Source organism: Pimephales promelas, chromosome 1, assembly GCF_988280905.1.
Source record: "Pimephales promelas chromosome 1, fPimPro1.hap1.1, whole genome shotgun sequence".
NCBI lineage: Eukaryota > Metazoa > Chordata > Actinopteri > Cypriniformes > Leuciscidae > Pimephales > Pimephales promelas.
The window spans coordinates 37,154,325-37,179,317 of record NC_142769.1 but is presented as its reverse complement, the minus strand read 5'-3'; the positions used below and the strand labels follow the sequence as shown (position 1 = coordinate 37,179,317).

General features: G+C 37.8%; 3 protein-coding genes across 7 annotated transcripts in view; all 3 read right to left on the bottom strand.

Annotated features, from left to right (window-relative positions):
• dennd2b (DENN domain containing 2B) overlaps nucleotides 1-350 on the bottom strand; it is a 61,683-nt gene extending 61,333 nt beyond the window's left edge. The window contains exon 1 of the mRNA XM_039662813.2: nucleotides 154-350. The gene's annotated coding sequence lies outside the window, so the exon portion shown is untranslated. The remainder of the gene's footprint in view (nucleotides 1-153) is intronic.
• Nucleotides 351-765: 415 nt separating this feature from the next.
• tmem9b (TMEM9 domain family, member B) lies at nucleotides 766-3,233 on the bottom strand. The gene is made up of 5 exons (XM_039662821.2): nucleotides 2,942-3,233; nucleotides 2,555-2,646; nucleotides 2,341-2,449; nucleotides 2,118-2,252; nucleotides 766-1,757 (listed from the first exon to the last, which is right to left on the bottom strand). The coding sequence occupies exons 1-5, from the start codon at nucleotides 3,038-3,040 to the stop codon at nucleotides 1,602-1,604; spliced, it is 591 nt and encodes a 196-aa protein (XP_039518755.2). The 5' UTR covers nucleotides 3,041-3,233; the 3' UTR covers nucleotides 766-1,601.
• Nucleotides 3,234-3,745: 512 nt separating this feature from the next.
• Nucleotides 3,746-24,939, bottom strand: scube2 (signal peptide, CUB domain, EGF-like 2). 5 transcript variants are annotated; one of them, XM_039662816.2, is made up of 23 exons: nucleotides 24,219-24,939; nucleotides 23,730-23,852; nucleotides 23,272-23,397; nucleotides 22,943-23,077; nucleotides 20,773-20,895; nucleotides 20,554-20,670; nucleotides 19,020-19,109; nucleotides 18,341-18,457; nucleotides 16,384-16,506; nucleotides 15,845-15,961; nucleotides 15,589-15,711; nucleotides 15,184-15,300; nucleotides 15,011-15,100; nucleotides 13,682-13,786; nucleotides 12,852-13,013; nucleotides 12,440-12,646; nucleotides 8,601-8,771; nucleotides 7,265-7,432; nucleotides 5,759-5,920; nucleotides 5,447-5,644; nucleotides 5,111-5,263; nucleotides 4,941-5,020; nucleotides 3,746-4,724 (listed from the first exon to the last, which is right to left on the bottom strand). In XM_039662816.2, exons 1-23 carry the CDS (start codon nucleotides 24,304-24,306, stop codon nucleotides 4,578-4,580), a joined length of 3,042 nt encoding a protein of 1,013 aa, XP_039518750.1. In that variant the 5' UTR covers nucleotides 24,307-24,939; the 3' UTR covers nucleotides 3,746-4,577. The 5 variants fall into 5 exon arrangements, with proteins under 5 accessions (XP_039518750.1, XP_039518748.1, XP_039518749.1 ...); XM_039662814.2 differs by having other exon boundaries at nucleotides 20,773-20,898; nucleotides 24,219-24,938; XM_039662815.2 differs by having other exon boundaries at nucleotides 12,440-12,643; nucleotides 20,773-20,898; nucleotides 24,219-24,938.
• Between the last annotated feature and the right edge of the window lie 54 nt (nucleotides 24,940-24,993).

The following is a 24,993-nucleotide window of genomic DNA, read 5'->3' as shown; positions in this document are numbered from 1 at the left end:
TCTCTGCAGACTAGTTATTTATGGTCATTTACAATCAGTTTTAGCATTACTGACATTTCTGAGATTTTTTCATCCATTTACATAACAATTCAAAAGAGTTACGAACAGGAGCAGCGAACATAAAGGAGGCAGTCAGATAAAAGAAATCCATACCTTTTCTGGGTAAGTGACGCTTGCGTTGCCAAGGTTACCTTTCACATATCCATGCTCTGAGTTTGCGTAAGTTAGCTTTCAGTGGAGTGTGCGCTGAATTGTTTGTCCCATGACTTTTGGCTGGGAGGAGGAGGTAGTGCAGGAAATGATGAGAACCGTTGTTTGAGAAATGTGATATGCACTCTGTCTGTGCAACGCTATTTCAATTTGTCTGGTTCGTTTATGAGGTAAACACTTTCGGTTAAAGTAATACGCTCAGCTTTTCAGCAAAACAGTTTTAACTGTTCACTGTTTGTTATTTTACAAGTGTTTAAAAGTGTAATTTACTTGCATATATGGAAGTACAGCAGTGAGCATATGAGAATTTTCCTAACATTAGGAATAGCTTTCACTAAAATGGGTTTCAGTTGACTCAATTTTATTATCCTTTTTATTACTACCGATAACTTCGCGTTTAATAATAAATGAATCCAAGGTTTAAGTAAAAAGACTTGAAAACAGCGCCTCCTGTGGATTAAAAGTACCATTACCATCAACCGGAACTGCGTCATTTGAACAGCGGGTTTGCCAATGTTGATATGGCAGGAACAAACTGAGTCTGACACAGGCAACCATAGTTCAGCTATTTAGAGAACTGTAATGTTAATCAAAATGTCAAAACAGCTCTCTCTGTTAAATCATGTACCTGAACATTTCAATTAGTATATATACACATATTAATGACAAAGCGTATAATTCTGAAATCTTCAAAGAAAGTGCCATGGAAAATACTGTCCATCAAGAGTGGTAAAAAAAAGAAGAAAAGATTTGAATATTTTTACACCATCATGAATCAGGAAGCTGACTCTACACAAAACTAGAGAAAAACTGACCTGGGAAGTTAGTCATTAAATAGCATATTATTAGGGGACAGTGACAAAACATCCACAGATTATTATTTACAAATAATAGTTGACAGTAGACTGCAAGGTAAGAAAGAGTGAGAGAGCGGAATTTTACTATGTACAATAAACTACTAAAGACTGGATATCAATAGTTTGGGTTTAGTATCAATTCTGACATTTATATAAAAACATTTTGTGAATAAATGGATCAGCATTTTTTGTTTTTTTGAGGAAATTGGCACTTCTATCCCCATATCAAATTCGGTGTGTCTGGGCTGCAGTAGAAGTAAACTTTTTTGTTGCTAATTTCAGAGTGCATGATTTCAAAATGCAGGAACACAGTGATAATCATATAATGCAAGAGATAATTAATGCAAACAGTCTGTATAACAAGCAAGACTAATAATAAACAAGGTTTTGTCGCATGCATTGGTCAAGACGACAAACCTACACACACCAAAAAGAGATGTACACACTGGGATCACTGCTCAGACATCATGGAGAAGACCCAGCCTTCAGCACATTACCAGAACCCAAATATAACAGTCCAGACTGTGAATGCTTTTAGCTGAGAACCACGTGACGGTCAAAGACAGACTTGCGCTGTTCTTGGACCTGCCTCCTCCAGCGCTGCTGAGCATGCTCTACTTTGTTGAGCATGTTGGAGCGAGAGCGAGAACGGGAAAGCACATCGTGGGCATTGGCGAAGGGCTGTTGGTCCTTTAAGCAAAAGAGTGTAATGTTATCACATTATTTCTACTTTATACCATATGCCTATGATTAAAAACACAAACCCCAGTTTCACAGACAAGGCTTAAGCCTGGTCCTGGACTAAAATGCATGTTTGAGCTGTTTTAAGCACTAGGATATCTTGAAATATGTTGGTGCAATAGTTTTGTATCAAGATGCACATCAGTAATGTGTTTTTTTTTCAACGGCGTGTTTATGTTTTAGATGTCCTAATTAAACTAAATCTATTTCATTATACTCATCCATCACTCAGTTTTTCATCCAAACTAACTACCAACATTTACAACTTAAATTTATCTAGTATCTATAAAGTAGTAACAAAACACTTACCCCAACATCATCCTCACTCTGAATGAGCTGTGAATGGCCAAACAGCCTTCTCTTCAAAATAGGCTCCAACAGTGTCAGATAGACCATATACAACAGCAGAAGGCCCAGAATAGAGAGATATATTATAATAGTGACCTGTAAAAACAAAACAAAAATGAAAGATAATTATTTAGCTAAACAAACTTTGTATATTGTATCTATCACATAAAGACATTGAACTTACTTTGATGGTTCCAGAGCTCCTTTCCTCATATTTGCATTCACAACGTAAACAGTAAGCCTCCACATCCTTGCCTTCAACAGGCATCGGCTCCACCACATGAAGGCAATTGCTGTGAAAATGATTATGTGTGAGCAGTTATGGATCAGTGGCTAGAGTCATGTAGTTCTTTACAGAAAGTATTGTAGTCTCTTATTAAGCATAGTAAATCATTTACCAGTCCTTCAAGGAAACGTTTTGATTGTAGATCTGCCCATCAATCTCCTTATAGGGTGGACAGATACATTTGCACCTGATGTCTTCTGAATTCTGAGAAAAGTGACCATATACACACAAGCTTATATATTTATAACCAATGAATGTAATGATACCAACTACTGGCGCACTCAGTCTACCATACTTTCTGTCAGTTTGGAAATCATTTTACATGGTTTAGAATCAGAAATTGTTGATTTCAGATTGCGAGTTTATCACGCTTTTAATTCGCAGAAACATTGAAACATGCTAACGGCTAGTTAGCTCTGCCAACAAAACAATATGAATGTTGTTTTTCCCGACAACAAAATTAATTTTGTTAATGTATTAAATACATGTCCTTATTTACCTTAGCTTCTGATGTTTTTGCATATAATATCAGCAGAAAACACACTAGCGATGAAAACGTCAACATATTGACAGCGCATCTTGGGGTCACTCGATTCATCTTTTTCGCTTCAGATTAAGACAATGTTGTCAAATAATGAAGAGACGTAACACAGAATAACGAGTAAATATTCCTTTAGTAACGCACGCAATGGCTAGAAGACTTTTGGTCCAATTAACGTTAAACGTCAACAAAACAAAGCTTGAGGGTTGGACTCTGTCTGACACATCAGCTGACCATTAGCAGCCGGTCCGCACGTAACCACTTTCCTCCGGAAACATGTGAGTGGGAACCATTCTTCCGTACCCTAGCCAGTGGCGGCAGCTACTAGCTACCGTACCGGAAGTTGTCTGACAGCTGCCAGAGTTTGTGCCAGGTGACACGGGAGTTTGTCGCTGTTTCTGCCTTTTACTTGGTAAAACTACACTGGTTGTTTGAAAGACTTGATGGTGCATTAACATCATGTTGTAGCCATGCTACACAGCTTTCCATAAAACACTTATATCATCATGCTACATTAGTCAGGTGTTTCCTCTATGGTCATGACCCAGTAACCAAGGATAAAGCTTTATAGCTAGAAAAGAAAAATAAATTAATCGCAGTAATTTATTTTAACCCACTGATCCTGATATATTATATGAAATATTATTAAAAACATTAATTAACAAAAAAAAGTCTGCTCTCTCCAAGAACCCCAGGAGTGTGCAGTGTGCACCATTTGTAAATCACTCATATAGGCTACTTGTGCATTTTAAACAACAAATATATATTTTGAGTGTATTTCTTTATTTACATGTTAGATGTACAACCATAAAAATATAAACATTTAATTTACTCTGCATGTCATCCATAGGTAATTAATCCTACATCTAGAGCCTCTTAATCCAAAAATCAGTTTGGGTGATGGAAGTGTGAATAAAGAGGAAAAATTGATAACTGATATAGCAAATGACCATGATGTCAACTGAAAATATTGTGTATACATGATGTTTCTTATTGGAGACAAATGAGGAATACATATGATAAAGGCTACAATGCGAAAATACAATACAACGTGGTAACATGAGAGCTGATGCAAAATTTTTTACATAATGTACAACACATTCAATCTCGCAAAAGAACAGAGACTTTAACTGCTTTATCTTCCACTACATCCTTAGTAGTGCTCTGAAGTTTCTAAATAAGCTGGTCAAACATTTTTGTGAAATGACCTATAATATATAACAAGCAATCTAGTTGCTCTTCTTTTTTAATGACTAATTTCGACTGTAATTAACATGTTTCTGTAACAGTCACTTCTGGGGGATGAAGGAATAGAACAGGCAGGAATTTTTTCTTCAAAGGTGGCGGCTCATGTTATAATTGTAGAAGGGCATTCACTGGAAAAACAGTTCATTTTCTTCAGGAGAAAAATGTTCCAATGACTTATTTAGGAAAGTTTCTCATGAGCTCTCTTCTCGTCAGCTCCAAGAAGTTGTCTTGAATCTCCAAGTGTGCAGTCAGCCAAGAACGTTCAGGAATATTTGTTCCAGGGCAGTCATTTAAAATTTGGCTGGAGCACCAAATATTTATTCAGTAAAAGATTATTTTACAAAATTCAGGGCCGTAGAAATCTCAAAACTTTCGAGCGGAGGAATCTGATAAATGATTTGGGAAACATTTCTCTAGACTCTTGTGCAGTGTAGTTGAAGAAGTTTTGTGGATGGGCCAGGACATCAAACAGGGCCTTCATCAGCTTCTTGTCCTGTAAAGTTAATTAGAAAACATAAATAAACTTTAAGCCATATACAAAAGCACAGTATCTATTTTCCCATCTTCCACATGGTGGCACTATTGCCTTTTTTTTGACTACAGAGACCTGGAATGGCAAACCTCTAGATTATTATGTAAAATCAAGTTGTAATAAGAGACCTGTTAAAAATACAGTTGCTCTGAAAAACAAACGAACTGTGCACTATACCTTAAGAATTTCTTGATGATTCTCAGAGGCATATAATCTCCCATCCCTAACAATGTCTTCAATGAGCTCCTGGTAGTCCTCTAAGAAGCATATTACGCAGCATATAAATACTCAACATGAATACTTATCATACAATGAAAAATGTCAGCAATAATAATGTCAGTTCTCACCATCATACGTCACATAAGGCACCTGGAAGCCTTTTCCACTGTTTCCTTCGTTGGAGTGAAACTGGATCCAGAGTTTCTTTGAACGGGAGGTGAAAGCGATGGGTCGCTCGTATGTCTGGCACGTTTCATAAGTCGTCACTGAATTGGGCAGAGCTGTGGGAACAGTAAAGAAACTTCTAAAGACCTCTGAAGTGGCTTATTCGAGCCTCAAGAGATGAAGGAGAGCCCTAATGAGCCCATCGATGCAGCTCCTCCCCCATTTCCTCACATGTGTATTCACAATCACCCCGCTGAGCCGATGCATTCAACACCAGATCACAGCCCTGCAACACTCACAGCTCTTTCGCATGACCAAATAGTCCCCACACTCGTCTTCAATGGGAAGGTAGATCTCGGGTACCACGACGAGGATTCTGCGCTTGGGGGGTGGGATGATGGTCCAGGTGCACTCGATGTTGGCCGGGTAGTTGCCGGGGTAGTTGGGGGATTCAATATAGCCGGTGAATTCTCCTAACTCTCCTCCACAGTGTCTGTCTGACAACAACAAAGTAAACGACTTAGATTGGACTATAGAATGAATACAAATACATTTGTAATATAAAATAAGGAGGCTTCATTAAAAGGATAACCTTTGTGAATTTTGCTTACTTTTGCACTGCATAATGTTTGTGGATCCGTCAAAGTCAGTGGTAGTGTTTCCAGGGCAGGCAATGCAGTAGTTTTGGCCAAACTCCATCTGATAGGTTCCAATGGGGCAACGGATACAACGGTGGGTGCTGGTGTTGTAGTAATGCCCTGGGGAGCACTGAACTGCAAGGACAACATGGATTATTTTTCTGAAATCAGTATTTGTGTGGAATCTTGATTGTGACACAACATCTGCAAAGAACATTACAGTGTTCTAACAAGATGTGATGCCAAGGTATTGTGTGTCAGGGTTTTTGTCCAAACCAGCCACGACGAATTCTATTTACATTTTTTTTTCTATATCTGCGACATTGTGTCTAGACCTCACATAAGTAGAGAAATGATAATCTCTTTTAGCTACTTTTGGATCTGCAAGGAGTTTGTTCATTTATCTGGTTTGGACTAGGGTTTGGCGCAATGCTTTTCTGTTCTCTTTATTTAATGTTTAAAGCGTTTAATGTTAGTTTGAGTATCATTTTGTGTGACCTTTATAGCCATACTGAAAGGATGGAAAATTCACCTCAAACTCAGTGAAAGAACTCAGTGAACAAATAAGTGTATTCTATGAGAGATTGTTTCAGTCATTCAGTATGTATTTTTTGTAATAATGTTAAAATGGTGCAATATTCATGATCTATATTATGCACTTATGAATTTCGTTAAAAGAGCTGACATACTCTTTTGTTTGATTTTTGATTATTTCTGTTGTGTCTCGTTGTGTCAGGTGTGGACAGACAATTTGCTTGTCGCTGGAATCTTATCGCATTGCGTCTGGTTAGGACACAGTGTTACAAAAGCAGGGTATTGCCTATACATTTATAAAGCCTAGTGTTGGATGGCCTAGTCCGACCAGTTAAAAAGTGCCACAAAGCCCACTAAAACCAGCCAACAAACCAGTTGGGAGACCAGTTTAGGCTGATTTAAGCCTGGTTTTCAGCAGAAAAGTTACATTTCAGAGTCATTAAGATTTTTTTTTATTTTATTTTTTTTTGAAAGATATGAACTTTTTCCTCAGCAAGGATGCATTAAACTGATCAATTGTGAAAGTAAAAAAATGGAAGAAATCTATAATTTTTTCAGCAAGGACACATTAAATTGATCAGTACAGACATTTATAATTTATATTTATATTTAAAAATGTATCATGTTTCCACAAATATATTAAGCAGCACAACTGTAATAAAACATTTTAATAAGAAGAAATGTTAATAAGAACAATAATAGGAAACATTTCTTGAACAGCAGATCATATTAGAATGATTTCTGAAGGATCATGTGACACTGAAAACTGGAGTAATGATAAATTACATTTTAAAATACATTAAAATAAAAAAAACATTATTTAAAATTGTTATTTTACTGTATTGTTTTATTTGCCTTGGTAAGCATAAGAGACTCCTTTAAAAATGTAATAATTTTACCAACCCAAAACATTTGACAAAGACATTAGCAATGAATTATTCTCACCTTTGGTCTCACAATTCTGAAAGGACACAGCACCATCATATTTGGTTGTGAGGCTTCCTCCACATGGGAAACAGGATGTGCGGCCAACCTCAGGCTGATAGGTGCCTTGTGGGCAGGGCAGACAAGGCACAAAGCCATCATGGGAGAAGTGACCAGGACGGCACTGACCTAGGATCAGAAAAATGTTAAGAAAATGCCAGACAAACCAAGTTGAGTACTTTATCGCCTTCCAAAGAAAGCAAGTACAATGATGTCATGCAAGTTCATTATCTAAGAAAGTGCAGGCCTCCCCTCATCCCTCTAGTGACCACAATGAATTGGCCGCCACTGAGAAGAACCCTAACAGCCCCTTCTGTTGTGTCTATGAGCAGAAAACAGAAGGTGGCACCTGAACCGCAAGCTGCCTTTGATGACTATGTTTGAGGAACAGAAACATGGTGGTTCCTTTTTTTCTTTACACATTAGACTGATCTGAAAGAATCAGACATTTGAGGATTTGCAGGATTGCATGAGATGACCCCTCCCAACACACTCACAATCACAAACCTTAACTCAAGCTCAACAAACCATGAGCCTGTGAGATTGTTATCATTACAGGTAAGCTTCCTGCCAACTGCATAAACAAAAAACAGGACGTGATTCATACTCTCCCTTTTCAACATTAAAAATCTTCACCAATTTGTATCTCTGAGGATAAATACCAGGATGAAAAGTGGTATAGATATTATTATGGTAAATGGTAAATGGTAAATGGACTGCATTTATATAGCGCCTTCATAGACCTAATGGCCACCAAAGCGCTTTACATTTTGCCTCACATTCACCCATTCATACACTCATTCGTACACCGACAATTATCATTGATGATGATGAAAATAAATAAGCAAATAAATACTTGAACATTTCAATATTATTTTTCTAATATAGACTGTGCCTGTGATTGACATAAATCCTTCATTTTTAAGATAATGTCTGGTCTAATGACATGTTTGCTTAATGCGACTATATTCAGGAGAGCCTCTACAAGGTCAAATGCCATGCATAGGTCAAATAACATGAATTAGCAATAAACAATTGTATTAACTAAAAGACTAACAAAGATGAATAAATACTATAACAAATGTGTAGCGTTACCATACCAGTACCAGTACATGAATGATAACATAGAGCTGTCATAAATTACACATGGACTTGATTTAATTGATATATTATTGCTGGCAAATGTCAATCCTTGCTGAATTGCTGTATTACTTGTTAAAACCAACAAACAGATTCTTAAAACAGACATCAACCTCAATGCAAATTTGTTCATGAGCAAGTCTCTGTGAAGTCTCACCTCCACACTCCGAGATGTTGCGTGCTCCTGCGGATCTAGGGATTCCCCTGCCCTCGGGTCCTGGGCACACGTCGCATGAGACCTGCCCCTCTTCATCTTGGTATGTCCCAGGGGGGCAAAGAAAACACCTCCCTTGCTCTCCATCATAGTACGTGCCAACGGCGCATTTGACTAGCACAGAGAAAACTCAGAAATTAGATGAAACGGAGACTAAACTTGGAACACAAAAGAGGGCCTCGCATTAAGCAGCTAAAGGGGCACTGCAAATCGACCTGATGCAGCTATGCCAAAAATTCAAACCAATAAGAGAACTGAGCCTTTCCACAGCTGCCTGATCCCCCACATCAAACGGCCCCCACACGCATACACAATCCCTCACCTTACCGAACATGCTCAAAGGGAATATTACCTCGCATAAACCTATGATGTCTGATTAAAGGGAGCGGAACAAAGTCTTTTTAATGTTCACTTTATAAACGGCTCTGATTTATAGCGATGGTTTCTTTAGTGTTGTGCACACACTTAGCCTTCAAATAAGCCACTCACTGGTACAGTTCAGACCTTTAACCAAGTAAGTATGGCAATTTGGAAATGTTCCTTTCATCTCGGTGTCTCTGTGCAAACATTCAACTGACAGTGTTCGGGAGTGAGAATTTAGACTAACCTCTTACTCCTGAGATTTTATGGTAATGATGCCCAATTCCACAAAGGTTTGAACAGCATGCCAATTATGTGTGCCTCAGCAAATTGCCCGATTTTCCAAGAGAAGAAAATGTAATTCTCTCAAGAGCAGTTCATTTTTTCCCTCTCTTTTGTTAATCCTGAATGACCATGAGGAGCCACCGTCACATTGTCCCGGCTTTTATTTGACAGGGCGACGGAGTAAGAGAGAGGAGAGGAAGAGTTGAGAGATGAGAAAAAAAAACCTTCAAGCCTTTCAAATGCAAAGCGATGATTCTATTGAATCCTCGAATTGATGGTTCCAAAGAGGTTTAAAGGACCTTTCACCTCTATTCAAGTCCCCCGGCTTTTGCCCATTTGATGACATAGGCAAACACTATGGTATCACAGTGGTAAGGAGCTGAACCCAATAAAAGAGGTCAGGATTGTGAATCCCCCCATTCAGAGGAGTCCAATCGCTCCTTGCGCCTATGAGGCAGGGGCCCAAACAGCTGATGCTAATTGATTCCCATGGTGTCGCTGAAGTCAATTCTCTTGAGCCGTTCACTGGCTGGGGTCGCACAGAGTGGCCCTGCCTAAGGAGGAATTTGGCACTTAAACTGCTTGCTTTAATAAACAGCCCCCTCCACACACCACAAAAACAAACAAGCAAACAATAACTTTTAACAAGAACATTTAAGGACAGGAGAGGAAAGCAAACGCCTCCTTATGCGCCCGTTTAACTTTGTTGTTCATCTAGAGTTCATTATTGTGTGTTTTAGTAATGTCTAACTAGTGGATTACATGTCCAAACCCTTTCAAACGTATCTGTGTTTATATACTGTACATGTATGTCTTTACACTTATGTGTGTTTTTAGCGAATTAGCCTTATAATTTCTATAGCCCGTGGAACGGGGGGTCAATGGGGGGGGGGCCTTTATATTTTTAAATATCTTCCTTTTTGTTCCACAGAAGAAAGAAAGTCAGAAAGTTTTGGAATGACATCAGGGTGAGTAAATGATGACAGAATTTTAATTATTGGGTGAACTATCCCTTTAATTAGGAAGAATATGTTTTCTTCACTCTTCGGGATTTAGAAAGCGAAATGTAGTTCTCCAAAGCGGTGAAGAAGTCCACCCTCACTCCAGGAGCTTGAACAAGCCCCACTGGGATTTACAATGGAGTGGGCAAACTGAAAAGGCTAAACTACACTTAGTGAAGCGAGCCAGTGGGGGAGGCCAGAACAGGGAGGAAAAAATATAGCCCTTTTTTAGAGCTTGATTTAAGCTGGCACTTGGACACTGCATGTCTGTGTACCTTAATTGTATGTCTGTTTTACTGAAAATAGCTAAACTTACAATCCCATATTCAGTGTGGATTCAATTAATTACTTATTGGCAAGCGTGTACATTTCACTTGGCATTGCTTTCGAAACATGTTAAATGAGATGTGGAGCTTGGATCTGTAAAATGGTGCAATCCAACTTAGGTGAGAGGTTTTTATTTCTTATAGTTGGACTTGTGGGACTTGTGATTTGCAAAACGATGAGGGGGGAGCTTGTCAATGGTCACCAATTTTCTCGCTTCACTCCTCTCCATTACCATTCACCAGAGGAGAATTAACCCACTCCAGTTATAATGGCCCAAACAATAAAGACCCACCTCTTAAAGGGATAGTTCACCCAAAAATGAGAATTCTGTCATGTTATTCCAATCCGATCTTCGGAACACAAATTAAGATATTTTTGAATAAATCAGAGAGCTGGATCACTCCTACATAGGCTTCTTAAGGGATCGAAACTGGCCGGCCCAAAAGTTATGAAAGACATTGTTAAAATAGTGACTACAGTGGATCAATCTTATCAAGTTTATCAAGCGACGAGAATAATTGTTGTGCGCAAAAAACAAACAAAAATAAACATTTCCTTCTCTGTGGGTCTCGAGTGCGTTCACGTAGTGAAACTATGCAAAGCTTCTAGGTTGCACGTCACACGTAGACTCACTATTGGCTGACGCTGGTCATGTGTGTCTGTGATGCGTGTGACTTAGGAACAAACACAAAAATAAATCAAGAAAACAAGAGATTCAAACAATAAGGCTTACCATGTTGAACTATACAACAATGATTCGTTTTTGATGATGAAGGTATCTAAACATTTACTCACCTGTCTAATAAAACACATTATATATTAAAGTGTCTGGTGTTTACACGGTTTCCGAACCGTGTAAAGCCAGAAATCGAGGGTAACGTGGATATGAAGCCACTGACAGGCTACGCAATCCCACGGGCAGTTACATTGATTAAAAAGCAGATTTCTCTGGATTTTAAAGTTGGAAACATTTGGTATAATATAACTAAACACGTCAACAAAATATATAATATAATGAACTTCTTACATATCCAAACTTTTATAGCCCAATAACTTGAAATAATCTAAAATCACATCACAAGATAATATAAAGATCTTATGACTATTAAGTCTCTAAAGCTATGAAAGAGTAAGCAATAACAGACTGTTATAAAGAAGTCTTTGAAAAAGCTGAGAGCCTTTGGTTGTCTGCACTACTGTTGAAACTGAGCCTGTAAAAGATAATGGACTTTTCCACCATAAAAGAAGACAAACAACCTCAGCAAAACTGTCCCCTTAAAAAGACATCTTTGAAAGGGGCTTGTGTCAAAGACAATGAAGGCAATAAGATAATGTTCAACACAATGAGTCCTCTAGACAAAGAGTTTGCTATTCCTCACACACAGACCCTTTGAGATGTTTATTCTAGAGGCTGAAGAAAACGGATGCCAAGTTGAACATATACAGTACCTAGCTGATCTGAAGTATGCCTGCCCCAACCTTCACAACACGTAGTCGACTTGGAACAGCATTCAGCTGTAAGAGCCAACAGCAGCCTTCTTTTTCCCAGTCTTGCCTCTTTAATAAAGCTCATACGTATTATACTACATAACACCTAATACATACAGTATATATCCACTGAAATAATGTAATCCACTTGAAATAATGTCAGACAACTGATTCATTTCAACAAGACATTAACAGTGACCTGGAGCACAACCAATATGTAAAGTGAATAATATAATACATATCGGAATCTTAACCAATATTTGGTGTCCTCCAGCAATTGTAAGTTGCCAATAAGCATATATATTTGAACTGTCCACTCACCACATTTCTTGTCCAGCAGAACCTGCCCGGTGCCGCAGTGATCTGGTGGGTCAGCGGGTCGGACCAGTTTCTTAGCCAGCTCGTACTCCGACCCAGCAAAGTGCAGGTGAAACTGCTCCCGGTTAATGGACTTCCGAAGAGTGCGGATAGTCTTCCTAAGCCGCTTCTCAGAGCGCCGCCGAACACATGCCAGGTCACAGCCCTCTGCTGAGAGAAACATTGGATGAATGTTTGAACTCATTGTCCACTTTTTTTAAAACAGAACCCACTTCCATCTTAAACCAGGAGATACTTTCACCTGTTGGCTTGTTTTAGTAACAGTGACAGGAGCAAGAAGAGGGTGAGATGCGAGCAGGCAGTGAGAGGGCTAAGGTTTCTACTGAAACATACACATGCAGTGCCCGAAACCAACCTGTTACCTCCTCCCGGTTCACATCCAGCTCAAACTGGGCAGTAATGGAGGATCCTTCCTCCTCACCAGCCTTCCGCCCATGGCGACTACGTTGCTGTCTGCTTGAAGAGGCACAGTGCAGGCTAACAAAGCTGAACTGGACATTCTCGGTGGCTCTTTTATCTGAGTAAATAGATTTTAAAGACTTAATGGATTTAGTGGATCCAAAATGTAAAAGCACTTAGCTCTGGTTTTCTTTTGGTACAAAAATCGAATTTATTTTCCTTTTCCCTTTGCTTCTCAGTATGGATAACAGTGCAGAAAGAATCAAACAAGAGTGGATACGGAAAAATGTTAAGTTCTGGTCTTTCACTGACGGGTGTGGGAGTCTTTCAGACGCTCAGACCCTGAATCTGATCAGGAGGTCAGTGTGATTGATGGTTTGGGTAAGACTCTATTGAAAGGCATGCCATGGCTAATTTCATCTAGCTCTTTCGAACACTGCTGGACAATGAGTACCAGCAAGACGAGATTCCAGCTTGAACTTTCCCCTAACATCCACCGAATGACACTGACCAGTATCGAATCAGTTTTTTCATATATAACTTGTGAAATATATAGTATGAATCTAATATAAACATGTCAGTGTCTGGCTTGCTGCACCACTCACTTACTTTTTATTTCCACTAAGTCTACTTGCTCGGAAAGGAAATAAAAAGAAAGTGACAGATGCAGTCATGTCACAGTGTTTCATTAATAGGCTTTAGACTTCGGCTTAATGCCTGTGCAAACAAATTGAGGCGTTAGTAGTCAGTCTTTCAGCGGGAACCGTGTTGCTCCGTGGCCAGTACCTGATAGGGTGGTTTTGAAGGTCTGTGCAAGATTTTCCTGACTCCGCTTCAGATTGCACTTCCCCTGTCCAGATTTAAATGTAGCAATGGTTTTGATTCCTGAACCTGTAATAGGAAAGATCACTGTGACTTTTACACTTGGCACATTCATCATGGGAACAGTGTTGTTATTAGGCCCTTTTCATCACTCATATAGTCTTCAATGGTAAATTCCTGGTAAATTACCTTTAAATTACAGGTAATAGATCATTTGTGAACAGGACCTTTTCAAAAATACCCTTAAATCAGTTTTGGCAATATCCCGCTATGAATAGTATTACCAGTAAATCACCGGTATGATGCTGTGCAAGAACAAAGAATGAAGATTACCGGTTTGAGCATGTACGGGGTCTGAACAAGTTTACTCTGGGTCAGTCATAAAGCTCTGTTGGGCTGTTTATGGTAATTACTTTTAATTGTTTTTCTATGTAAACATGCGCTAAACAAACTATGCGGATCTGCATATACTATTACGTACTATAATAACTGCTGTACTATAGTAACTATTATAGGCCTCTTATTCTGTGTATAGCTCGTCGTGTTCTTACACCTGTCACTCGGAAGTAGAAAAAAAAATGAAATGAAACTAAAGTGTTTCTCCTCATCCAGGTGGATGAAGAAAACAGCTCAACGTTTAAAGGTCATTTCTGATGATTGACATCACAGAGTTTACCGGTGTTTTAGTACTGATGTGCATCTTACCGGTAAAAAGACTAAACGCAGTTGTTTCTGTGTACCGCACATCTGTGTATTTACCGGAAAAGTCATTCAGGGAATTTTACAGTAATTTACCAGGACTGCTGTGAGCAAGGGGCTATTGTTAACTAAAGCTAAAACGAAAACTATTAAAATATTAAATATTATACTATTAAATATTATATAAAAATCTTGGCAACTGCCTGTAATTAAAAGTTTAATCTGACATACTAAAATTAATAAATTACTATAGATAAAATTGAAATAAAAGTCAGGCTAAATAGAAATGGAAAAACTACAGTCATTAAAATAAATATTTAAAAAAAAAGAAAAAAAAAGCACTAATAGATTTTTTTTTTACAAAATTAATAAAATATTTTGATTTTTTTAGATGAAATTAAAATGAAACTGAAAATATAAAATAAAAGCTAATTAAAAGCAATATATTATGCTCTATGTAAATCATGCTAAAACAACACTAATATATTTTTCTAAATTCATATAATAATAATCACTCGGTTAAGTGTCTTCATCTTTTCATCTTTTAAACATAAAGAATGAAGCTGAAGACATTTGGAAGAGTTGGAACCCTACCTGGGCAATATGACCCATTCCTGTTCCATTGTCCTCCTACATGGCACGGCAGGGGCATGCCACAGGTCACCGTGTATGAATCTTCAGCTCCTACATGTGAAGGTGAAGGTGTCAGAGAAACTCCAAGCAAACTCCACAAAGATCTCAACAAATCTACATGTTGGAACACTTACCACTGCTGATATGAACCTGCGACTGGCAGGTCAGGTAGCAGAGCTCACCCCCTCCCTGCTTACTGCAGTTGAGAGTGGGCCTGGCAGGTGGCGGCACTAGTGGAGTGTCCTCTGCTTCTGAATGTGAAAATCACAATGCTTAAAACTGGAGATATGGTATACATGCTGAGAAGGGAGGTGGACGGAATGTGTTAGAGAAAAAGATGCAGTACATTCGAGATGAGAATATGAATGTACAAGGGCACATTTGAGAATTGAGTTTGGTCAGCAATAGCACAGACAGAAAGAGCCAGATAGAGAAACTAAAAAGTATCTCCTGCTTTTAACTCCTAGAGATGAAGAACTGATTTCCGACACCATCAGATATAGAATCCCAGCATTCAGAATCACTCAGGCTCATCTTACCGATACAGTCTTTCTTGTTCCAGTGCAGCTTGTAACCAGCATGACAGTGGCACTCAAAGCTTCCCATGGTGTTCTCACAGGTGTGCTCACATCCTCCATTGTTCAAACTACACTCGTTTATGTCTGAGAATGGAGGAATCGACAACAGATTTCTATTAAGACGTATTTCAGGTGCACTGTGATTCGCCAAAAATCAATAAAACTGTATCATGAACCTTTGATTTATTTTGTTTTAAATAGCTGTTTGTATCCTCACCTCCACAATGGGCAAGCCCATAGAGAGTGTAGCCCTTGTTGCAAACACACTGGAAGCTACCAGGTGAATTTACACAAGTGTGGTCGCACGTTCTCTCAAAAAAGCACTCGTCGATATCTGTAATCAAGCCAAAATTCACTTCAAAGGCAATTTACACAGGATCGAAATTAAGCACAAACTCATTTCCTGTTCAAAGGCTCAATATTCAGTTTGAAAGAACTCAATCAAGGCTCTTTTCTTAATAACAGGGAGAACTTTATTTAGTACTTTTTAAAATACTTTATTTTGAACAATTGTATCAAGGACAGGGAGTTGTCTGTGTCCTTAAACGAAATGTATTCTTTTAGAGTTGAGTGTTATACTCTTAGTCTGCGTTAACGATCTTCAAAGGAATCTTGCAAGTCGATACTGGCACCCTTCAATAGACTCCCACCCAGTCTTATCTCCGAGCCGAGTTACAAACACAGATACTAACACCAACCCCCACACTGCTTTTCTATGTTCTGTTGGACACATAGCAAAAAAAAAAAGTGTCCTACCCTGGCATGAACGCTCGTCCGTCAGCAGCTTGAAGCCCTTTCGACAGCTACATTCAAAGCTGCCAATGGTGTTCCTGCAGTAGTGGTCACAGCCGCCGTTATGAAGTTCACACTCATCAATGTCTGAGAGACAGAGAAGGACCAAATCACACTGCAGAACATAGATGGACTGATCAGCTATAGGGTGAATCTCACAAAACCACTGTCAATACTATCAATACTGTCAAAAGTATTATCTGTGACATTATCACCCCACAAAAAATTATAATATAATATAATATAATATAATATAATATAATATAATATAATATAATATAATATAATATAATATAATATAATAATTTTGTGCTAAAATCTCCTTGGTGTTCCACAGGGCTCTATTTTAGGTCCTCTTCTTTTCGCCGTATATGCTTCCACTTGGTATTATTATTCAAAAACAACTTATTGTATAATTTCTATGCTGATGGCAGTCAGTTTTATCTTCCAATTAAATTTAACAACTGTTCTCTGTCTAAGATCTGCCTGTCTTCAATTCATTAAATGCTGGATGGATTTTGTACAATTAAATAGGGATAAAACTGAACTAAATAATTTTGGCCCCTTTTTTGTTAATCAGCTTGGTCACCTCTCTTCTAATGTGTGCTACTGTGTTACCAACTGTGCTACCTTGGTGTTATTTTCAATCCCACATTGTCGTTTGATAAGCAGATGTGGTGAAAAGTAGTTTCTTCCAGTTAAGGTCAATTGCTGGAATCAAGAAAATGACTTTCTAAGAAGGACCTTGAAACTGTAATTCATGTTTATATCACATCGAGGTTATATTGCTGTCATTTACTTTATTTGGGTTTCCCTAAATCATATTTGTAACGTCAGTAATTGGTGCAAAATGCAGCATCCATATTGTTGACTGGCACTAGAAAATATGCACATATTACTCCTGTACTTGTCTCTCTACACTGGCTACTGGTCAATTTTCGTGTTGATTTTAAAATGTTGTTCTTTGTTTTTAAAGCTCTACATGGATGTATTCCCTAGTATATTTGTAATCTCTGGTCATCAAGTCAATTTCTCCTCTCCGTCCCTTGATTACATTTTAAAACTAAAGGCGACCAGGCATTTTCTGTGGCTGTCCAAGGCTCTGGAATAGTCTTTCCTTTCAAATAAGATCTTCCCCTTCTATTTCTATCTTTAAATCCTAATTAAAGACTTATTTTTATTCTTTGTTTTAATTCTTTTTGAGGGTGTAATTTCGTTTTCATATGTTTTAATTATGTTTCAAGTTTGTTTTTTATTTGTTGAACAGAACTTTTTTTAAATGTGCTTTATGAATGAATTAACTAAACGTATAAACTAAAAATAATATAATACAATATAATCAGAAATACTATGAAATATTATTACAATTTAAACTAACTATTCTATTTAATCTCTAAAGATAATTTACAACTGTCAAGGCAAAGCTGAATTTTCAGCAGCCCTTACTTCAAGCTTTAGCATTATGATTAGGTATCCAGGTAACATCTCTTATTATTATCAATGGTGAAAGCAGTTTAATATTTTTGTGGAAATCATGAAACATTTACATAAATAAATATAAGCAGGATGCATAAATACATATAAGCAATAATAAATCAACTATGTATTACTTCAATTCAATCATTGTAATATGTTGATTTGGTGCTCAAAAAACATTTTACATTATAATGAATGAAAACAGTGCTGCTTAATATTTTTGTGTAACCTTTGATTTATTTTCATGATTCTATCATGAAAAGAACCTTCCAAAAACATCCTTTATATGAAATAAGAAGATCATAAATGTATTTCTGTCACTTTTGATCAATTTTATGTGACCTTTTAATAAACAATATTCATTTTTCTTTTGATTTTGGGGACTGTTGTGAGATTCAGCCTAAAAGCAACCAAAATATGTGTGTTAAAAAATGTTGATTCAGACCTTTGCAGGATTTGACGTCAGGTTGGAGAGTAAATCCCACTGGGCAGCTGCAGCGAACACCTGTGGATGTGTCCTTACATGTGCTGTCACAGCCTCCGTTATTCACCGCACATGTTTCTGAGGAGCAAATGAAACAAGTTACAAAGGGCAGGACTGAGAAATAAATCCTCAGAATGATCAGAGGCGTAAATATGTCATTGCAAGATCAATCAGTTCATTAATATTTAAACAGTCTGTGCAAAGAAGATTATATACTATTTCCTACTCCACAGATGTAGAAGGCCAAGGCCAGAGAGGCCATATGCAGTGCGTTGTGTAAATATGAGCTGGCAGAGACAAATACAACACTCAGCACTGTACGATAAACATCCCCAGTCCGTCTCTCTCTGCATGAGAGAAAAACATGTGAAATGTACCACTCTATCACCAGTACATATTTTACAAGAGAGAAATCAGAGGTGGTGAAGTGTGGGTCCCCAGTCATTTCACAGTTTACCTAAAAGACTGTGGAATGCTCAGCCCGGCCAGGCTATATGCTTCTAAATATATGCACTATAGGTTAACACACAATACTTCTCGCAATTCTCTAAAAGTACGGATATATTTAACCCAATGTATCTGGATGAAACTGCATACTTTAAATTTGATTAGGTATGGATTGTTGGAGGTAGAATTTTACCCATGAGCAGTCGACGCTTGACTCGTTTGTCCACCTCGGCCAAGGACGTGGCATTGTGATCAGGGGTGGTGGGGGCCGTTTCATCCCTTTCTGAAAAAGACGGACGTTGAGAACAGTATTGTCTAGAGACTTACAGAAATATGTAGCAGCTGCATAGTTTCTCTTTTTACGATGTAGGATTTTTCTCAACAAAATCATAATGCTACCTACACACACTCTAAAAAATGCTGGGTTGTTTCAACCCAATTTTGGGTGAAATATGGACATACCCAGCCACTGGGTTCATTTTTTTAATTACATTTTTAATCCAACGTTTGGGTTTGTCCATATTTTACCCAAAATTGGGTTGAAACAACCCAGAATTTTTAGAGTGCATAAGGGCATAAATCATTTTATAAACAATTCCATATAAATAAACCCCCTCTGAAAATACACAAATCAGCCAATAAGTTACCTGTAAAAACTTACCTTAAAGTAAAAACTACTGTATAAAGACACTATATTTTATATCTCATCAAAGTGACTTTCAGATGAGAAACATCACAAATAATTTTTAAAAATTGTACAGTGTGAATTAATATTTATTTATATAATACCTTCTATATTACTCAATGATGAAAGATGAATTAAATGTATCAAAAGTGATAGTAAAGATCTTGCATTGTTACAAAAAAATCTATTTCAAATAAATTCTGTTCTTTATATTCATCAAAGAATTCAGAAAAAAAGTCACCACAGTTTCCACAAAAGCACTGAGAAACACAAACGTGTCAATAAAGACTGGAGTTAAATAAAATTATCAAATAAATCTTGTCAATCTTGGTGAGCATAAGATCTTTCAAAGACACAGACCTCAAACTTTTAGAATCAGTGGTATATACATATAAATAATTAGGAATTATTACATAAATAAATATATGCGAACTACAAATATTGTTGGCTCATTAGAAAGTTGCTTTGAATAAAAGCAACTTTCTACATGAAAAATGTAAATGTACAATACACAACACCGAATAATCCTTAAGAACAGACAAATTTAAAGCAGTAGACTCTTTCTCACATTTGCTGTTATGTTTTCCACTCTGGGATCACACAATCATCCAGTGCAATCTAACCTAAATAGCAACCACACTGATAAGCACACCTTTTAATAAACCAAAAACATCTATAACCGCAACCAATCCCAGGCAAAGAGACCTCCATAACTTCCTGACTCTGTCATAACCATTGTGGCGTTGTGTTGTAGTGTTTGCAGATATATACAGATAGTCATGTTCAAAATCATGGACAAGGGCAAGGCCGACAGAATGGAGAGACAGAGAGACAACGATAACTGTAGACCCCACACACACAGCCCGCAGGCTCCAGCTGTACTTCCTCATTATCAGATAAAGCGTGTGTTTGTGTCTGAATGAGAGATCTCTATCACCACCTTTGCACATAAGTGAATCAAATATGGATCTGCTTAAAATACTTCCCAAGAGATCATTGTAAATTCCAGCTGGAGAAGTGGGTTGGGACAAAGCAGCCTTACCTACACAGGTTCTGCCATCTGCGTGCAGCGTGTACCTGACGTGACACCTGCAGATGGGCCCCTGCTCCGTGTCTTCACAGATGTGCTGGCAGCCCCCGTTGCCATGGTTACAGGTCACTATGCAACAGAACACAAACAGCGTCACATCAACAGCTCCAGTGAGTCGTCCTGTGGTATTTCTCAGCTTAACGGTGGGTCCGAAATGTGAGTCACACGTACGGATGCAGCCCCGCTGGTTCTTGGCCAGTTCAAAGCCCGGCCGGCACTCACAGGCGACGCCACCTTTGGGTGTTTCCTTACAGATGTGAGCACAGCCGTGTTCTTTATTCATGCAGCTCATGCCTTCTGTGAAGAAGAGATACAGTCAAAGAGCCTGCAACACTTATTTTAGGTATTACATAAATGTATTGCTATTTTAGAGAAATATTCTGGGATAACTTCAAATTAAGCTCTGTGGCGTTCTGCCTCAACCTCCATGAAATACTCCTTTAATGGCATATTGATTTGATATTTGACCCCAAGATGAAAATTTTGTCATCATTTACTCACCCTCATGTTGTTCCAAACCTGTATGACTTTCTTTCTTCTGCGAAACACAAAAGAAGATATTTTGAAGAACATCGGTAACCAAACTTTTTTGGCAACCATTGACTTCCATAGAATGGACCAAAAAAAAAAGAAGACATTTCTCAAAATATCTTCTTTAATGAAATAAAGAAAGTCATAGAGGTTTGGAAAGACATGAGGGTGAGTAAATGATAGATTTATTTATTATTTTGGGGTAACCGATCTCTTTAACATCAAATCTCTGCTCTATTTGCTTTGATGAAACAAATATAATACATAATAAAATAATTTGATTTTGCCAACTGTAAAACCAACCGAAACCGTATAGGCAGATTAAATAAATAATTATATATAAATATATAAAGTAAAATGAGTGTAATATAAAAATTTAAAGGAGTAGTTCACTTTTATAAAAGCTGATAATTTACTCACCCCCATGTCATCCAAGATGTCCACATCTTTCTTTCTTCTGTCGAAAAGAAATTAAAGTTTTTGATGAAAACATTCCAGGATTTTCTCCATATAATGGACTTCAATGGGAACCAAACGGTTCAAGGTCCAAATGAGAGTTTCAGTGCAGCTTCAAAGGGCTTTGAACGACAACAGACGATGAATAAGGGTCTTAGCTAGAGAAATGATCGGTCATTTAAAAAATAAATTAAAAAGTTTAAGTTTTATAAGCACAATTGCTCTGTTCTTGATGAGCGTTTGTGACTCTCCTGTTCAAACTCGTTCATCAAAATGAAAAAAATCTTTTTTTGAATCATAACTCGAAGGGTCCTAGATAAGACCCTTATTCATTATCTGGTGTCCTTTAAAGCCCTTTGAAGCTGCACGGAAACTTTCATTTGGACCTTGAACCGTTTGGTTCCCAATGAAGTCCATTATATGGAGAAAATACTGGAAGTTTTCATCAAAAACCTTAATTTATTTTCGACTGAAGAAAGAAAGATGTGAACATCTTGGATGACATGAGGGTGAGTAAATTATCAGGAAAAGTTTTTCTTTTTAAAAGTGAACTACTCCTTTAAGGCCAAATTTATTGGTTACATAATTAAATGAATAGCTACAGTATATTAGTTAACCTTTATCTTTATCAGTATAAAAGAGGAAATCATTATTATTATTATATGTAATATTACCTGTTGTTATAAACTCACATCAAATTCAACGACATTTCACGCCACACAACCTGACCTGACATCAATAGCAGGTCTATGGGTCAGTGTAGAGGACCTTTCCTCCCATTCACACTGCAGCTCAGTGGATGTGCTGATAGGATTTAGCAAGTTTACCCAGAGAGAGCAAATGAGGTGGAAAGCCTTGCAAACCTTAGCTCAATTTACTGAGGGGAAAACAATACTCGCCACTGAGAAGCTACAGACACATAAAAAGGTTTTTTTATTCTCATCTATGACACAGGCCACAAAGGCCTGAGAGTGTTGCAGTTATTAACTTGTTTTGTTCCTCTGAACATGGGGCTCCCTTTCCCACAGCATGGGCCCTTTGGAACTGAACCGCTGTAGATAATGCCCTGGAGAGCGAACCCAACTTAAAAGCTGTCATTCGCCATTGTGCTGTCAATCATGATCTTATGTGAGAACATTTAGAAATTAGGTTGGCTTTCCTTTGCACTTACACCTGACATCTCTGCAAATACACACTCCACTAAACAACACAAGCCCCTCGTGACGCACTTTTGACACCCAAGTTCGTGACAAACCCGAAAATGAATGAACACACTCTGATACATTGATTGTTCAATATGATGGTGAACATGGTAGGCAGATCCATTAAAGGTTCGTTAAAAGCAGCGCCTCACCCACGGAGCGATGGATGCATGTGTGTTGATTGTCACTCAGGAAAAAGCCTTCCTTGCAGCAGCACTCATAGCTTCCCATGGTGTTGACACATACATGCTGACAGCCACCATTGTTGAAGACACATTCATCCACATCTAGAGACAGAGTATGTTAAAGCATCACAAACACCACGTTTACCAAAGTCATTTGGTCAGAGTCATTATTAGACTGGGTTATGTGGATATTGCAAGTAGCCCTACAGCTGTAGTGAGAATAACTCATCCCATGCGATCATTAACCTTCGCCCCTCGCACATGTAAATGTGATTTCTTCGTGGACTTCTTCTTACCGAGACAGTTGTGTCCATCGTGTGCCAAATGAAACCCATCAAGGCAAGTACAACGGTAATTGCCGGGTATGTTGTTACATTCGTGTACACAGCCACCATTGTATTCCAGATCACATTCATCAATGTCTAGGAAATGGAACAGAAATCAAGGCTGACCAGTGTTTGCAATTTGTGCATTTTAGGGGCGCTCCCCTTCCGATACAACTTTTAAAATATTGAAAAAGCAATTTGAAAGAAAGGGAACATGAACGTGCTCTTCTAAATTAAAATAAAACGTAAAATAAAAGTTGCATACTCAATTAGTAATAAAAAAAATCAACATTACTCCAAAAACAAACTATTTGAATACTTAGTTGCATACTGTGTTTAGTATTAGAACAATTATTAAAAAAGTGAGTTTTTCCAGATTGCAGGTCTAGCCCACTGTCTGTTAAACTGAAGAGAAAGGGAGCTGTTACCTTCACAGTGTTTCCCGTCCCCTTTAAAGCCTGTTTTACAAGTGCACTTATATGAAGTTGGAGTATTTTGACAAATAGCATCAATGTGACAGGCATCGCTTCCCTCTGCACATTGATCTGAATCTGTGTATCACAAATGTAACATGAGACTTTACAGTAATAACCATTCCTCACTACGTTATATTAATGTTTCCTTTGCAGTGTGATAATGAACTAGTAAATGTTTAATTATTTGTGGTGTCGCTTGAAAATAAACTTTGCAATTGTACTGACTATAGTGATTACAGTAGCGTGTGTAAAACACAAACACATAATGTAAAGTGTTTCGCATAAAAACATGAAATGAAATGTCAAGAAAATCATTAACACGTATTCTAAAATATGTGTTTTAGTGCTGAACTAAAAGTAAAGAAACAGGGTATCAAAACAAGGGGAGGTAAACAAGTTGCGTGTTTACAGCATCGCGTGTAACAAAGTGAAGACTCTTACCAGTGTTGTGAAGAAGTGCGGCGCTTTGGCGAGTATTTAACAAGAGCAAAAACAAACAGAGGAGTCGTGCAGTCCAAACAGCTCCCATAGTGACCAGTTCAGAGTTTAGAGTCGAACTCAATAACACGCATTTACTCAAACACGAGTATCCCACTCATTTTCATCCGCACTTTGTCAGTGGCTTCGCGCTTGTGAGCGCTTCAACAGAAGATGTGTGCAAGAGAGTGAGCGCGCGCCCGTGTGCGTGTGTGTGTGTGTGTGTGTGTGTGTGTGTGTGTGTGTGTGTGTGTGTGTGAAAAAGGGCCTTTTCTGTCTCTCTCCATGAATCTAAGTCGGGGGATGGGGGTGTAAGCGCATTCACACAGAAGTGTTTCTTTTATTGATCTCCAAGAGCCTTGTGGATTGAATCGATTTGAATTTCACAAAATAAAATAGGACAAAGGAAATGTGGTATAGAATTTTTTTTTAACTCAAAGCTATGCTAGTATAGTACATTACAATATAGTTATTTATAGTGTTAACATTTGTGTGGTTCACCTTTAAAAGAGCACAAATTCATATAGGCTAGCCTGGTTGACAATGTTTCATCAAACGAAACAAAAATTACAGTAGCCTGTCCTGTAATAAAGATGTAGTCTAATGGTCAGCCAAGTGAATTTTAGTAGGCTATAATATGTGTTAGTGTCAATTTTTGATATTGAGTTTCATAATTACATTTTTTTTTTATTTTGTAATTACACACCAACAAACCCCCAATATTTTCATATGATGTGAA

Excerpts from the sequence above, each read along its gene's own strand:
- tmem9b (XM_039662821.2), bottom strand. The coding sequence starts at position 3,040 with ATGAATCGAGTGACCCCAAGATGCGCTGTCAATATGTTGACGTTTTCA. Across the intron at positions 2,647-2,941 it reads CAAAAACATCAGAAGCTAAG|AATTCAGAAGACATCAGGTG; the intron begins GTAAATAAGGAC and ends CACTTTTCTCAG. Across the intron at positions 2,450-2,554 it reads AACGTTTCCTTGAAGGACTG|CAATTGCCTTCATGTGGTGG; the intron begins GTAAATGATTTA and ends TCATTTTCACAG.
- scube2 (XM_039662814.2), bottom strand. The coding sequence starts at position 24,306 with ATGGGAGCTGTTTGGACTGCACGACTCCTCTGTTTGTTTTTGCTCTTG. Across the intron at positions 16,507-18,340 it reads TGACGTCAAATCCTGCAAAG|ACATTGATGAGTGTGAACTT; the intron begins GTCTGAATCAAC and ends TCTGTCTCTCAG. Across the intron at positions 13,014-13,681 it reads CTTCAAAACCACCCTATCAG|ATAAAAGAGCCACCGAGAAT; the intron begins GTACTGGCCACG and ends CTATTTACTCAG.